The sequence below is a fragment of the Protopterus annectens genome, chromosome 1.part0 (genome assembly GCF_019279795.1).
Source record: "Protopterus annectens isolate FY-2018-M chromosome 1.part0, PAN1.0, whole genome shotgun sequence".
NCBI classification, from domain to species: domain Eukaryota; kingdom Metazoa; phylum Chordata; order Ceratodontiformes; family Protopteridae; genus Protopterus; species Protopterus annectens.
This window is the reverse complement of record NC_056725.1, coordinates 1,380,251,297-1,380,268,967: the sequence shown is the minus strand read 5'-3', so window position 1 is coordinate 1,380,268,967 and position 17,671 is coordinate 1,380,251,297. Positions and strand designations below refer to the sequence as shown.

The 17,671-nt window shown below is 38.6% G+C and overlaps 1 protein-coding gene across 1 annotated transcript in view; it reads right to left on the bottom strand.

Annotated features, from left to right (window-relative positions):
* The window catches only part of LOC122798239 (peptidase M20 domain-containing protein 2-like), a 326,617-nt gene that overhangs the window by 95,853 nt on the left and 213,093 nt on the right, over positions 1 to 17,671 (bottom strand). The window contains exon 5 of the mRNA XM_044067026.1: positions 1,525 to 1,660. Within this exon, the coding sequence (XP_043922961.1) occupies positions 1,525 to 1,660 (136 nt within the window). The remainder of the gene's footprint in view (positions 1 to 1,524; positions 1,661 to 17,671) is intronic.

The window sequence follows — 17,671 nt, the reverse complement described above, 5'->3', positions numbered from 1 at the left end:
CCACACATTAATGGAACATATAATATTGAATCCAAAAGCTGCAGCCAAATTAAATCAATTTATGATGCTCTTGCACGTCACCACACAAATCCATCAATGACAGCAATGTATTATTAACATTTATGTCCCTGTATGGCTTCTTGTCAGTTGGTATATGTTTACTTAGCAATCATAAACATGCTTCCTAAAGTCAGTGTATTCCAGCAATCACAGCAGAAATATTGGTTTCCTTAACTGGAACTACATTCGATATTTTGTTATTCTTGAATGTGCAGTTTGGTGCTGTGATCGCTGAAATATGCTGATGTTAGGACAGACGTTCCCAGTTGCTAAGAAAATGCATAACAACTGACAAGAAGCCAAAAAGGGGCAGAAATGTTAATAATACATTATTTTCATTGGTGGATTTACATGATGACATACAAGAGTGTTGCCTCAGCTGTGGGTTATACTCGTGAATTGCACATCGATGTATCCTGCAACCTTTGGATTTGATGTTATACATATCGTTAGTGTGTTGTGTGATCTTTTAAATGTTTGTCTTTGTAACATTTTATTCTTATGGTCTCAAGGTTTTATTGTTCATGGTTTTAGTATTTCATCCAAATCTTACTGGGCCAGGTGGCTTTCATAGGGGTATCCTGCAAAGGTAATCTCAAAAATAAAAGGAAGAAACAAAAATGATAACCAGTTTTGCATGGCAACTATATAATGCTTTGACAGTACTTACAGAAGAAATAGTAAATGCAAGTCAGTTATGACCTTGCAAATTTAAAAAGTAAAACATCATGCATATGAATGCATATTTAGATTTTGTGAGGTCATATTACAGTAAAGAGTCGATTTTCCGAATGTCGATTATCCGAAACGTCAATTATCCAAACACAGTCTTCCAAAGTTTTTGGGTACGAAAAATCATAAGTCTGAATATGTAAATGTTATATGTATTTGCTTGTGCATGTTTTTTGAGCTTGTAGCCCGCTCATGTGTGAAAAGTATTCTTTATTGCCAAATGGAATCACTGAATGGTTGAAATGTGTATTCCCTGCATGCAAAGAAAAACAAGATTTTATCATTTTTTTATCCGTTTCAATGTAAGTATGATTATCTGAACAGTTTGATTATCCAAACTACCATAGGTCCCAATTAGTTCGGATAATCGACTCTCTACTGTATCTGAAAATACAGTATAAATCCTCAGCTCTGACACTTAACTGCACATAAGAATATCCATTTTCTTTCCACTTCTAAAATATCAAACTGTTCTCTATCCTGGTAAGTGGAAGCTTCAGTTGGGACAGCTTCTAATTTGGTCACAAGATTTTACCTCACAGATGCCTTCCGTTTCCCCCAACTAAAATACTCCCCAGTACAGACTCCTTAGATATGTTACCTGACACTGAGATCTTAAGCACTGTAACTAATACAGCCTAAAATGTAACCCTCCATGCACATACACAGTGTTTATCAATAAATCATTATTACTGATGTAAATGAAAAGTTCTATTGTCACTATGTTATTACCTGTCAGACTCTTCAAAGTACTCTTATCAGTTGTAAATTCAATCCCAAGCTGTTTGCCATTCTCCATGTAAAGTTTTTCCAAAGTCTTGTTGGGACGAATATTATAAAATACATTTTTCTCATAAAAACATTCCACCTGTTAAAAATAATAGTATAAAGTTTACTATGTAAAAGATAGATAATGCTTTAATCAAAGTTGCTTGCTGTATATCCCTATGTCATTCCATCCTGAAAAAGTTAACATGATGCAGTGGCTTAATATACTGAGATACATTGAGTTTATAAAATACATGTGTTACATCCCAGTCCCAGACATGGTCAGTTAAATAGGATTCCTTTCAGGCTGAAATATTTTAACATTACTAGGTAACCCAGTAAATGAAGCACAGCTCCAAATAATAGAAGGATCTCACAGGAGTCTTCTACATGTGCTCGAGACACACATCTTGGCTGTCACTTGCTCATGTTGGCAAGTCATCTACCTTCCAATAACTCTTCCCCCACAACGTTTACTATCCCTACCAGAACTCTAATCATAACCCTAACAACTCCAACCCATTACCTAACCTTAAAGTCCCCCATCCCCCTTAAACCTAAAGTCCCCTTCACCTCTCTAACCTTAAAGTTCTAATCACTCCCTAAACCTAGAGTTCCCTTCCCCTCCCTAACCCTAAAGTTCCAGTTACTCCCTAAACCTAGAGTCCCCTTCTGCTCCCTAATCCTAAAGTCTGATCACTCCCTAAACCTAAAGCTACCTTCCCTCTCCCATTCTTGATTGCTCACTTAACCTAAAATCCCCATCCCATCCATAATCACTCCCTAAACCTAAAATCATTGTTTTCCTCCACAACCCTAAAGCCCCAATCAGTCCTTAAACCTAAAATCACCATCCCCTCTCTTCACCTAAATTTCCGACTGTTGCCTAAGCCTAAAATCCCCTTGCCCCTCCTGTCTATAATCTCTCCTTAAATCTAAAATTCCCAACTCCTTCCATCTACAATTGCTTATTAAATCTAAAATCTCTATCCCACTCCATAATTCAAAAGTTTCCAGATCACTCTCTAAAAATAAAATTCCCAATCCCTCTCATAACCCTAGAGTCTGTGCTGGACTCCCCATCCCCCTTCCTATACCTAAAGCACCCTCCCTGCTCCTTTCACAAACCCCTTACCTGGTCTGCAAGCATTTCCTTCAATTCATCTCCCAGGATGAGAGCAGATGGTATGGCAGGTGATGGGCTGAACTTATATTCCAGTTTGAGCACTTATATTTGAGTTTGAGCATGAACAGCTTCTCACGTACGGTAACAGCTGCTCGAGTCCTTGGCTGTGGCATTCAAGAACTGGGGATCAGGTGGTTGTAGTGAACCCATCCCATGGCATAAGGCTGACAACGAAAACAATGACTGCAAAAATATCATCTGAGAAGATCTCAAGTACCATATCAGATTAATCCTGAAACAAACCTGCATATGAGAAACAAAAATATGATACTAGTTGTAGAATGAAATACAAAAGGGAGAGGAAGTCTTCATGAATGCCACAAGTGTGTGTGTGTGGGGGGGGGCTGCATCATCCTCATACATCCTCTTACTTTATACTGTAATTTGGAGGTCACATAATCTTCTGGGAGTGGGAAATATTTGTAGTTTTCATTATGTACTCCATGCTCCGTAATATGCATGACCTTGGCTTTAGAATATAGAACTGTGGGTGGGTCAGTCTGGTCTTGCACACCTGCAAAATTATAGATTATTTTACTTATATTTGCCACACTATTTAGTCTTCTTTCAATTTCACTTACAGATATGGAGGAAGCTTGCAAGAAATACCACCTTGAATGTCAAACAGCTTGTACTCAAATATAAGGAGGACTTCTTGTGAGGAGCTAAACTAAGATGGTTATTTAGTTTCAAACTGTGATCATACCTAAAAGAATAAAAATTAGTAATTCAAGGAAGAAAAGTGGAAAAGGGGGGTAAGCAATGAAAAGAACGTGTCCACACAAGAAGAAGGGAAACAATGGACCAAAAAAAGGAAAGGAAGAAAGAAAAGACCACAGGAAAATTGACTCAGCTGATGGAAAAATGTTGACAGGAGCAGCAGAGAAGCAAGAAGGAGAATCAGAACATGTAAGATTAATTAAACTGCAGAGGCAGACTCAAAATTTTGAATATTGATGTGCAAAAACTAAAAAACTGAGCCACACATGCAGTGGAATAGGGGTAGAAAGGACAATCTAAGAATAATTGAGATAATGGAAAAAAAATCCAGAAGAGGAATTAGAGTTTTTTTTCTGAAAAATACAAAAACAAGTGAACCCCTAGAAAACCGGGATCTTGAAGTGGACAGACTGAACAAGACTAAAAAAGCAAAGTTCCAAACATATATTATGCTTGCTCAACCCCTATTTTACTTTTTTTTTCATTTGCTAACCAGGTCAGCTCACTAGGAAGAAGCCATTTTTCAGGGATAACCAGGAAGTGCTTTATAGTAAAGTGACTTGCTCAGAGTCACACAGTATGCAAAGAGAGACCAATGGAATCAAACTCTTGACTGCAAGATGATGCCCATCAGCAGCTCACAGTCTTTACCTTCTGTGTTAAACTATTAGGCAGACAGACACCAGCAAAGAATGGAATGGACCAGTAAAGAGAGTAAGAAGAGGCATACAGGGCAGCCACATAAAAATAAGCACAGACTACATGCCAAAAAGGAAAAAAAAAACAGAACTGAAAAGGAGTGAAGTGAACTCTAGAAAAAGATTCCAAACAAAACTAATAAAAATATAATAATTGTAAGGCAGAGAAGAATGTGTCAGGACCTGAGAGAAACAATACTGGATATATAACAAAGTATACAGACATGAGAAAAAGACGCTATGGGAGTGGGAAAGAATAAAGCAGATGATAGATGATAGCATCAGCCAGCAATTGTAGCAGTTCACATTAATAATTATATATTTGCCTACTGTCATCATCTTAGTGAATAAGAAGGCAAGCTTCTTCCATTACGGCTTGAATGTTTTGGTAAGCACAACTACCTAGGGGAATTCCTGCTCTGCACAGCTTCTGTACCCTACACCCCCACTCAGTTCCACTCCTACATCATTTCACTCCATACAGCTACATCTCCACCCTAATCCCCCTCTTCCAATAATAAATGAGTATTCTCACACACATCCCAAGCCATCTATACACATTACACATTAGAGTTAAGGATACTATAAAAAAACAGTATTTACAAACACATTAACAAGCATTCTACAAAGCAGCAATGTTTATAGTAGAGTTATGTATACTATCACTATTACTCTTTTACTTTGCAATATCCATGCCAAACTTACAACTAATCGGTGAAGCCCTTCATGAAAAATAACATTCCAAGTTATATTGCCTGCATGGTGGACAAACTACTCAGTATGCATTATCCCTTTAATGGAATCATTCTATCTCCAGAATATAAAACCTTTGACAATTAAGAGTTAAATCCTGGTCCCTATGCCACCACCTGACCCACATCCTTGACTTCTGAAGTTCTGTCTATAGCCCATTTAAACACATATAACCTTAGCAATAAATGGGCCCAACTTGAAATCTAGACTACTCTCTGTTTTACCAAAATCACAGTGGTCACTGACACTTGCTATAAAGACTACTCAATAATCCTCTCCACATTTCAACAATAAATTGTATTCATTAGTGTGCCACAGGGATCAGTGCTGGGCCATCTCCTATTCAGCATATATTTCTTAGACCTCTCTTATTTGGCATCGATTAATCAAACATTCACACCAACACGCCTGTCCTATGGTTATCTAAATTTGCAGATCATTGTAAACTGGAATGTTGTTATTCAAGCTTCCAGTGACTCTCAGCTGCTCCAACATGGGTTAGACCACATTAATAACTGCTGCATGGGCAATGGTTTTAAATTAAATGTGAAAAATGTAGTATAGTTCATTCTGGTAAACAAAACAATTTTTCATGCCTCATTGGTGACACACCCCTCTAATCAGACACTGCTATGAGGGATCTAGGCACTCTTATGTTATGACCATCATGTCTCAATAGTACTTCAGAAAACTTCTATCTGGTTCAAAAATTTCCAAAGGCATCTCCTCTAGATCCAAAGAAACCTTAATTACCCTTTACTTGTATCTCATAAGACCAGGTATTGAATATGATGCTGCTTTTAGCATGATTTGTCTAAAGATATCATTCAACGTGTGAGACCTCTGAGATTAATAATATAAAAGATAAAATCTTAAGTTAACAAGATGCACTGGCAACCCTCTCTCTGTACTCAGTCTGTTATAGACTACTCTGTGGGATCTGTGTCTAGCTTTTTAAGCCATGACAGATCCAACTGTATTTGAGCTCCTATTCTTTCATGGAAAAATGGTTCTCCAAATACCCATATAAAGGACCTAAACCTTTAACAGATATGTAAGACATGTTGGCATGAGAGATTTATATCCGAAGATATCCCTCACCTCTGGAACAAACTTCTACTTCAAGTCAACCAGAGTAACACCCTTGCCATCTTTTCAAGGTAAACCTAGATAATTGGATGGGCAGTCTTAACTTCTCCCAGACCCATCCCATCTTGCCCTCCTTGAATCCGGAGAGAAATTTGGAATAAGAGTTATTGGTTAGGTTTGTAATGTTCAGCAGACTGACACACCTTTGAATCTCTGAAACTATGAACAAGCAAAAAACATGGTAATAGGCAACACAAAGATGTAATAGTCACCTGTTCTGCAGTCTCCCTCAGATAGTTTGCTTTATGCAGTTAACATTGTTATAACAGAATCTGGCAAGAAGTTACAGTCTATGTCCAAGGCACTGTAGGAAGTCTTCAAGGTATTGGAGAATTTGTTAACTATGAATAAACCGATACTTAGTAGAGCTAAAAAGTACAATGATGAAGGAGCAGCCATTTTACAGCTTGCCCTTTCAGTGAGAGAGAGGTAGAACTTCTGTCTGTGATTTGGCACTCTACAGTTGTTTAAGAGGAGCATCAGGTGACGCCATCTTCAGAGTTTTCTTGTACTGCCTGAATCAAGAGGCCTGTGCCAAGGCTTCATAGAACAAGTGAACATGGGAGAGTAATCCACAAGGAAAAGTGACCCAATCACAAGACCCAATCTGCCTCTCTGGGTGCTAGCAGTGCTTGGAAATGGATAGAGGAAAGGTGTGAGGTAAGGTGACTAGGGTATCCACCCCAAACCGAGGATTCAAAAAGGAAGAGAGACAAAGTAGATGGCAGATAATAATAGGACTACAAACAATTAATGATTTCAAACATCTACCAACATGTACTATGTTTACTGTATTATTCACTAAGACTCCAAATGCTCAGGATCCATTGGGTGGCTAGGCCCTGAGCAGGCTATGGAGACAGCAGATCCTGAAGGATGGCCAGGGCAAGCCCTGCCCAAGCCCTGGATGCATAAGCTAAGTTGTGCTGCTTAAAACGGATACAGTCTAATGACCTGACAGATGCTTCCAAAATGGGCTGAGCCTTTGCACCCGAGAAAGGCCATGACGGTCGCAATCCCTCCAGTAGAATGGACCACAACAAGGCCAAGAACAGCTTTACCATGAAAAGAAAATCAAGCAAATGAAGTGGGATAGCCATTTAGATAATGTTTGTTTTTCACAAGCATCCCAACTTGTCCCGTGTAACTGAGACAAATAGGTGATTTAACTGTTTTATCAGTTTTGTTCTGCTGAAGTAAAATCTCAGCTGTAAAAACAAAACAGGATATGTAGATAAGGCTGGACAAACCACAGAATCAAATTGCACAGAATAAGTATTTCCAGCTGATATAGCACAGATCGCCACTAAAACTTTCATTTATTAAAACAACTGTTAAAACAATAAAGGGGGGTAAAGATGAGCTCTTTCACTCCTATCACAGGCGGTTCCTCAGATCTGCAGTTTGTACAGCACAAACCCAAGTTCATAGTATAGATTCTGATATTGTAAATGTTTAACTATCAACTATGTTAGAAATGTCTGCCTTTATGACTATGTATTTGAACATTTCCAATAGGCGCAGTGCAGAAGTATGTGCATACTTGTTTTTTCTGTACATCATTTCAACATTTAACTTTATAAAACAAATTAATTTCTCCTCTTGTGTATGGCTTTATTGCTAGCACGTTCATTACAGACTCTTATTGTATCATGATTCTTGATCTCACACTGTTATTTGCATTGTTCAGTCTGTTGTATTCATTAAATTTACTTGTTTGGCCCAGGTCATGTCATAAAATGTTTCTTGCATCAATTTTCTTACCGGTTAATAAAAGTAGACAGAAGGTGGAAGGCACAGTCCTTTAACTAGAAGAAGAAAGACTAAGAGGAAGCTTTAAATTTGGGGCACACCTCTCAACTGTCCAGATTTTGCAGAATGTCCAGATTTTTGGCTCATGTTGGCTTATTCTTCATAAAATTTGTAGTTTTCTAGCAAATTACTAAGGACTGAAGTCACTAAAGACTTTATATCCTTCAGAAAATGCATATTATATAGCAACTTTATAAGAGTATAAGAGCACTATTTAATATCTGTCCCTATTTTTGTGCCATTGTCCCCCCATTATTTTAGGCTTTGTCCAGATGTCTTGAGCTATGTGTTTGAGAGGTATTTTGTAGAAATTACTAAAACTGAAAACTTTTTGTCTTTCTATAATAGCCAGAAGCCACTACATCTGACCTCAGTACTGCAGGAGCTCTGCCACAAGGCCCTACACCTACAAGTTTACTGAGAACTTTGCCATTGTATAATAGCCTGCGGTCACTACATCTGATTTCAATACTGCAGGAGCTCTTCTACAAGGCCTTACACCTACAAGTCTACTGGGAATTTTGTCATTGTATAATGTAAGCACATTTATCATGAAGAACCTTGCTGTATATTAACTTTTATCAGTTAAATACATGACTGTTCTGTGACCAAAAGTGTTCTGGCTATAAAGTGATTGATCTCACTTATAATTTGACCTGTTGCTGAATGTATGTTTTATAAGCAGTCTAAATCACTATGCAGCTGAATCAAAACCTAACTATGTAAATGACCAGCAAGCAATCGAGATCCAGATGTAGACAATGCTAGAAACTGCATAAATGTACTTGTATATTCTCAAATGATTTTATATACTTCTGTTGTATACTACTGTGTTTCTTCCTCTAGCCCATGTCATAGCTGAAATGGGTCCTTACTGAATAAGACAACTACCCAGTTATAGGTTATTAAAATTAATTAAATAGTTATTCAGAGATGTTTATCATGGATGCTGCACCACAGAGTTTTGTGCAATTTTACTCAACGCATTTCTCTATCTGTCTAGCAAGGAGCTGAAAATGGGTAGTTCTTCCTCCTAGAGGACAGAGTGGGCAGGATGAAAGAGGTGAAGGGGGAGACCATCATACATTAATGTGTTTGTAGGATCTGTAATGTTGGGGGTCCTTGGTCTTGTTGTTGGTGTTTAGATTTCTAGGCTTGCTGCTCCTCTTGGTTTTCTTTCTTGTTTTTGTACTGTTTGTGACAAAAATGAGAGGATTTTATATGAAAGTTAACTGGTGGGTGGAATTTTGCTTAACATTTTCTATAGTCTCACTCCTCTTCTAATTCCTTCAGTACTTTGCACAAAAGGATTACACAGATGAATCCAGACAACAACCATTAAATTCCAGAGATGTGGTTTTGTAGCCATGCATATTTGTCTAAAAACAACATCTGAGAAAGGAGCTCTGAAATTGACATTGACAGTATTGTGTCTCCATTCTAAGACACAAAAATCCACCATATCAACTTTGATAAAATTCTTATATTTTTTCCTTACGGAAAAGTTGACGATGTTTTGTGTCACATCATCCATGCATCAGGTTCTTACCCAAGTGGTGCGCTTCATGAATCAGGTGGTTAATTCTGCATGGTACCAAAAGAAGGAGTCCCAAACATCTATGTGACCAATGTATGATCCTCTGAACAGTAGCTATCTATATGGCAGGCATCTGTCCCAGAGAGATATGATCCCTATACACCCAAACTACAATAGCTGGAAAACTACCCTGCAAAGGAATTTCAGAAACATGGGGGAAAAGTCAAACCAGAAAGTACAATATATTCTGAAGTAAGGATCACAGAGGTCAGCTAAGAAGAGATGTCAGGACAAGATTTTTTATTCTTTCAGTTTACAAACATATATGATCATGATGGTAATTGATGTCATATTGATGCTTCTTCTCCTGCATCCACCCATGTTTATGCTGTCTAATGATGGGGTAATCAGGAAGATGGCAGGTTCTCACTTGCTGAGTAACTGAACAGATCTTAACTCCCGAAGCTGCAGGAAACACAGTCAAATTGAATACAGCAGGACTGGGCTACTGCCCTTGTACAGAATCTTTTTCATGTTTGTCTTAACTTTATGAGATAAGGACTGCCTATGTTTAACGTTTTATTTAAAACACATTTGGTTTTATTCACTGATTTTAAATAGGAGAATATGCAAGAGAAAGGGCTGCTAATCTCTTATTCTTGAAAAGTCTTATATCAGTTGGCAGAAAGACCAACATATAGTACACTCTCTTTCTTAGCTGTCAGTGGAGAAATTAGGGAGACTGCAGCCTCACTGAAGCAATTGGTGATGGCTGTGATGAGCAAGCAGTTTTGAGACCATGGGGTACTGTAACTGAGCCTTTTGTCGATCTGTCATTTATGATTTATTCATTCTTGTAAAATGGGAAGTTATGGATGGAGATAGCAAATTTTCAGTTGAGGCCCAGGGTGAAAATTTCCAACAATAATGCAATGAGCTCTTATGCAGTTAAAACTTAAAAATGCAATAAACAGTGCTGAAGTAATTAAAGCAATACAATGTTATATATACACATAAAACAATTGAGCATCAATAACAGCAATATAAAACTAATACAACAAGTTTCAGAGAAGTCAACGATGAGGAATGTAATTCAGGGTATAAACAGAGGTGAAAATACAATAGAATATATACCATGATATTAACAGAGAGACACTACTGGTAGAATAAAATAGAGTGGAAAAAGAAAGAAAATTGAAGAGAGAATGGAAAATGATAATAAATGGTGATCCAGGTTACTCCACAGCAGCTTGCACAGATCCACTTTATATATAAATACTCCATGCAAATGTTACTAAAAATATTTTAGAAGTAGAGTATTGTAAGGTGTTCCATTATCTGACAGCAATAAAATGAAAAATGGATTCCGCAAAATGGTTTAGTGTATATGCAATTGTGGTGTAAGTGGTGCAATCTTTAGCTAGAAGTCAATTCTTTTGACTGCAGATTTCTGAACGGAATGTACAATTCTAGCAAGTCCTATCCAAAGTGCATTTATATGGATATATAATATAGAGTGCATGTCTAATAGTAGTACATTCATGACTTGTGAGAACTCAAGACATTGAAGGGAACTTGTCATTCTGTTAACATCACTTTCACTGAATACTGTTTCACTGAAACTACTTTCGGTAATAGTGGAGAATTCCCCCTTTTTTCCACTGTTCCTCAGAGTAGGTATATTTAAGTTCAGAGAGGTGGGACATGCCAACAAACATGGGATGTGCATGGGGCTTGGGCTTGGGATTGCCCCCCCCCCCCCTGAAAAACAAAATTAGTTTTGAGGTTTGCTGGAACTGATTTCAGATATACATTCTCACTGAAATGGAATTCAGCAAAAGCGGTGTCAGTCTAACGATATGAATGTGCCAGTGAAAGGTTTCTACTGAAACACAGTGATGAATTTTACAAAGTAGTCCAGCACAAAATTTGCATTTCTATTACAGGTGCTGTTCTAAAGAAAAGAGCTGAAAAAGTGAAGGCTGTTAAGATACAAGTTGTAGGAGATCTGACATATTCAGTTAGGAGAAGTTTTCAGTAATAAAAACAAGCTTCTGAGTGACTTCTAGATTGACCACTTTCAAATGTAGGTCAGATTTTAAGTGTTAATCAGTGGAAGCACCTAGAAGCTCAGTGGATTTCACTGTCACACTGAGACCTGTCATTTGAACTAATTTAAAGTGATGATTTTGCAAGGTCCATTAAGGTTCTGGAGGGCACCTGTCCAACAAAAAAAGTATACCCTTCTTCCTTCACCCCCATACTGCTCTCCTACTGTCCTTCTGTGTGTTTTTTTTTTGCTTGATCTCCCCTCCCATTCTGACAGTCCTATCACCCCATCACCTTCCCATTTATATACTGTTATCAGCTTGTACTTCACTGTGTAGCCCTTGCATGAGCTCCCAGCTGTGTCTGTGTGGCAGCTATGAGGTGCACTGATGTGCATGTAAATGTGCATAGTGTTGAGCACACTGCCTCCATACCAATGTCCCAGGTCCTCTGATCACTCACAGCATGGTCCACTCACTTGCACTGTGACTCATACTATCATGACTATTGGGTTTCATTATACAGCAGTATCCCCTGCATGGCCACACTATGTCCAGCACTTTTCATACCTAGTCTCTGTCAGACCACATCATGCCATCATTTTCACACTATTTACTGCAGCATGACTGCATTGTGCTTCTTTCTGAATACCTCTGTGTTGTTATTGGTTGGATTTTATGATTCTGAAAGTTTTGTACAGACGATTCATATTGACTTTTGTATTAAATGGCTGCTGTTACTTGTACTTCCTAAAATAAATAAAACAAATGCTTCAGAAAAAAAGTCTGCTGTTGAGTGGCCTTTAGAAAAGAATCTATGGTGCCACCTCTTCAGACTGGTTCAGAAGAAAATATCTCTTAGTTGTTTATTTTATTTATTGACATTTGTTAACCAGGTGTCCAGCTGGGGTTGTGGCCCATTTTCAGTGGAGACTCAAGGAGAAATGCTCCATACATAAACAAATTACAGAAGTTCAAACTTTCGAATCAAAAAGTAAAACAGAAATTTGTTATACAATAATGTTAAAAAATAGAATAGAAATGCATGCACATGTTTTTTTACAGATAAACAATATATTTACATATATACAAGAAGAGTTTTGTCCAACAGTATTAATTTAGTAACTTTAGTAAGAATCCAAAATAATGGAGTACTTAAAAGAAAGGGGAGGGAGTAAGTGAGGTATAATGGAGGGGAGCTTAAGATGGGGCTTGACAAGGGCAAATTCTGAAGTTAAGTAGATGAAGTTTTAGTTTTTCTTTAAAGTGTGATGGGTGAATGGTGGAACGTATATCTTTTGGAAGTTTGTTCCAAGCTTGGGCAATTGAGTGTTTATATAGGAGTTTGCCTGCAGTTTTTTGGGGTTGGTAGATGTGCAGAAGTTGCTGATTAGAGGTACGAAGAGTCTGAGGTGGGGTATAGATAGAGATGAAGGAAGAGAGAGCAGGACAGGATGAAGGCTTATAAAGAATAAAGTGTAACATCTGAAGTTGAGATAGTAGTCGTAGTTGGGGGAATTCAAGCCACTGGAGTGAGATTAGGGCAAGACAGTGATGTGAACTGTATGGAGAGTTAGTCATAAACCTAACTATCTTATAGTAGGTATGTTGGAGTTTGTTCAAGGCTGTGGTTTGAATGTTAGTGAGCACTGGGGCAGCATATAGTAGGGAGGGGAGGAGTAGGGCTTGTGCAAGGGAGAGTCTGGCATTTGTGGTGAGAAATGTTTTATTGAGATACAGTAAAACAAGTTAGTGGTGTGTCTTTTTTATGCATTGGAGCATGTGAAGATTGATTTTGAGTTCATCATCAACAATAACTCCAAGGAGATTTGTGTGAGCTTCGGGTTGGATTATAGTCTTCTTAGAGGATGTGATAGCAAAGGTGGATTTGTAGTGAGTGAGAGATCGGGGAAGAAAGAGTAAGAGTTTGGTCTTTTTGGGGTTGAGGATAAGTAAATTATTGGACAGTCACTGTTCTGTGGATAGAAATGCATGTTGAGTTTGAGTGTGGAGTTCAGAGATATTGTCAGAGATGGAGATGAGGGTTGAGTCATCAGCATATAGGATTAGGGAGGATTTTTTACAAGATGTGTAGAGATCATAGGCAAAGACATTGAACAGGAGAGGACCCAGTATGTAACCTTGTGCTACTCCAGTAGGGACAGATATAAATGGAGAAATGGAAGAAAGCCATTTGACAGCTTGTTGCCTGCAGGATAAGTAACTGGAGAACCAGGCAAGAGAGGAAGAAGACAGATTTAGATTTGCAAGTTTACACAGCAGTAGGGGATGGGAGACTGTATCAAAGGCCTTGGAAAGGTCAAGGAAGATACAAGATATGAGTTTGTTGTTATCTAGGGCCTCGTCAATGATATGTGTGAAGGATAAGAGGGCAGTGGTTGTGCTATGGTTAGGACGGAAACCATGCTGAGTGGGAGTGAGAAGGTTTTGCTGAAGGAGGTGGTTGAGAAGCTGTGAGTGTATGCATTTTTCAAGAATCTTAGACAGAGGGGATAGGATGGCTATGGGATGATAGATGGGTCTGTAGAGTTTCCACCTTTATGCAGGGAAATAGTGAAGAAGGATTTTCATAGGGTAGGGATAGTGGATTCCTGAACTGATCTATTGATTAGGATAGATACCGGACAGGCAATGGAGTCGGCAGCAAGTTTGAGGAAGGTAGGAGGTAGGTTATCAGTGAAGGGGGAGCAGGATTTGAGCTTTTGAAGAAGAGATCTGATGTAGGAAGTAGGGACTGGGTGTAAAGAGAATAGATTATTAATCGAGGGTTGGGAGGGGTAGGCAGAAAAGTGGTGTTAGAGTTGGTAGGTAGGAGTGTTTGGATGGTGTCAGTAAAGTGTTTATTGAGGAGAGTAGCTGTTTCCAGAGTGGATGTGTTTGGGTAAGGGCAGGGTGTTGAGGGGCAGCCAGGAGTAACAATTCTGTTTAGAGTTTACCAAAACTTCTGAGGGTTTGATTTGCTATTTAGCTGTGCAGAGTTATAGAAGGACTTTTTGTCATTAATTGTTTGTTTCTTAGTAAGATTCCTGAGATGCTTATATTTGTGTCGAAGAGGTAGTTCCTTTGTTTTAATCCAGACTTTCCACATACTATCTCGTTTGTGCATAAGGCATCTGATTTCTTTAGATAGCCAGAGAGCATGATTGGATTTTATTCTAATCTTCCTAGAAGGAGCAATCGAGTTTAGGGTATTCAGGAAGATGCTATTGAATATGTTGACTGCTTCATTGAGAGGGATTTGTCTAAGAATGGACCAGTCTATACTAGAAAGAATGGAGTTGAACTGGGATATATTAAAGATAGAGAGTTTGTGACAATCCCTGTAAAGGTGGGGTTTGGGAGGTTGGGTGGTATATCTTAGGACAGTGGTGGGGTGGTGGTAATGGGGTTGTGGTAATGGTGGGGGGAGTTGGTGAGATTCCAGTCTATTATGGAGCTGGAAGATGAGTTTTTATGGAGACAGGTAGGGGAAGATATCAGTTGATGGAAACCATGCAGGTTGATACTGAGTTGTGGAGAGTCCATTTTAAGTTTGGACCAGACTAGGTTGACATCTCCCAGGATGATGGTTTCTTAGGGTAGATTTTAGGAGAATCAGTATAGGATATTCTCTAAGGTGGATAAATTATTCCTGGGAGGGATGTAGATGGAAGCAACAGCAAATTTCTTGTGAGGATTAAGGTGGCAGTAAAGGATGATAACTTCAGCTGGGAGGAAGTCAGGGATGGGTGTGGGGAAAGGTGATAGGTTGAGGCTATTAGAGTGGAGGATGGCTACACCACCCCTTTTTTGGGACTCTTCCACAGCAATAGATATTATAGCCTGGCGGGAGAATTTCATTATTACTGATGTGTGACTTAAGCCAAGTGTCAGATAAGGAAAGGATGTGAGGGGTTCTATGGGCTATCCAGGTATGGAATTCAGTGACTTTTGTTGGTTAGGCTTTAAATATTTAGAGAGTATATTGTTAGGTGCTTGGATAAGGATGAGTTTATTGTGTTAGGCTGGTTGAGGTTGTTTGAGGAGGGAGAGGATGTAGAAGGTAAGAGAGGTATGTGGTTATGTTGAGAGGGAGAGAGACTAGGGCTGGGGTGAATGTCCCCAGATATGAGTAAGGTATTGCTGGGAAGAGAGAGTAAAGTAATATATAGATGTAGTTTGTGCAGTTTGGGTTTAGGTTTGTAAGTGGGTGGGAGGATTTGTGGTCTAGCCAATTTATGAAGACAGGAGGTGGAGAGGTTGAACAGGGCTGGGGAGATATTAAAGAAGGATGTAGTTGAATGAGCATCATAGGTGCAAGAGGTAGGAGAGCATAACAGTGGATAGGAAAGGTGTGTGTGATAAGAGGTGAGAGTAGAGAGAAGAATGAGGAGTGTGGTGGTAATAATAAGGTGTTGCATTTTTGGATGAGTGTAGATAGTTGTGGATAGGGTAATAATAGTTCAGGGGAGGAAGTGATGTAAATTTAGTTTGACAGGAAGTTGTATGTCAGTGGATGATGAAGAAGGAAGTGGTGTAAGTTACATTTGGCAGGAAGTTGTTTGTCAGTGGATGATAGGGTAGGAAGGGGAGGGAGTGGATGGTATAAAGGAAATTGTTATGGGGTGGGTGGAAATGGGGGGTAGGGTAGGGGAGTGAAGTGAGCCCAAGCATAGCAAGGGTGAACGGCACAGGGCTACACCCACTGGTAAAAAGAAAAAAAACAATCAGTCACCAGCAGAATAGTAGCAAGAGAAGCAGGACAGACTAGGTGAGTAGCCCTATAAAGGTACAATGTAGTAGAGGTACCACAGTTAGTCAGTGGGTACAGATTTACAAGTTAAGTGAGAGTATGAGAGGGAAAAAATGAGGACTAAAAAGCATGAGACTACTGGGAAGACAGAGAGAAGGTAAAATGGCTAGCTGAGTGATATGAGAGGATGAAATATAAGGTTGGGAAAAGACAGCAAGATTAGGGACAAGGTTAGGGCTAATACAGGAGCAAAGAAAGTATGCATTTTAGAAGGTTTCCTAGTTTATTTTTGAATCTCAAATGAATTTATATTTAGGGTCAAATGAATTGATATTTAGGGTATAAACAAATGATACTACTCAGTCATTTATTAAACTTCAGTAAGTATGATAAATAAGCAAGCATGTTTATCATCTAATAAATTGGAAGATAATATCATGACAGAGATTATCTCTTGGGAATACTCATAAATTGTAACTAAGAATACTGGATGTAGTAAGATACTGGATGTAGTCTGGCTCCATAATTAATTAAAAACTAAATGTCACAGAACATCCCCAGAGCTGGGAAACTCAATCCACGTGTGTCATTTCTGAAATTATGGATTCTAATTTACCAGATGTTAACAATAGGATGCAGGTTAAAAAATTCTATAAATCAGATTTTGCTGCTATTACTACTGAAAAATTGCAATGGGATTGGAATTCAGAGATGAAAGGTAAAAATATTTCTGAAAACTGGGATATTTTTTATGCTCCAGTAGACAGCCTCATTGACTGTTTTGTCCCAACATGTATTTCTACAGGAAGGAAGAATTTTAGAGCTCCATGGTGGAGTAGAAAACTTGAATCAGAAAGAAAAAAAAAGAAAATGATTTAAGCACTTTAGGGCTCATCCAACATTAACAAGTAAATCTGTTTATAACAACTATAAGAAATATTTTATAAATCTCATTAATTAATGTAGGACTGCTTGGGAAACAAAGTTGGCTACTAGTGTGCTTCATAATAAAAAGAGTTTGTATAAACACCTAAGAGGCTACAGTTTATATGATGCCTGAAGTTTGGTACTAAGAGAAGTTTCTGGGTATATAACTGACCTCAAGAAATTGGCAGAATTAGGTTCAAAGGTTCATAGGCAGGTACTAGGCTATCAGTCCAAGGGCCTAAGTAAGCCTAGCCAACAAGGTTCCCTGGCTTTCTCTACCCAAGAAAGATATTTTCCTATGCCCCTGTCGAGCAGAGCCACAGAAGTGATCCCTGGGGTGAATTTCCTATTTCCCATCCACTCATCAAGATTTTTTTTGAAGAGTGCTAATGAGGAACTCTGACATAGATAGGTAGCTTGTTTCAAAGTATGGGAAGTCTCTGGGACAGAAATCTATCCCTCCAGCATGTTCTGTTTATTGTGGTGACAAGGTTTAGGTCCCTAGAGCATGCAGCTCGAAGGGATTTG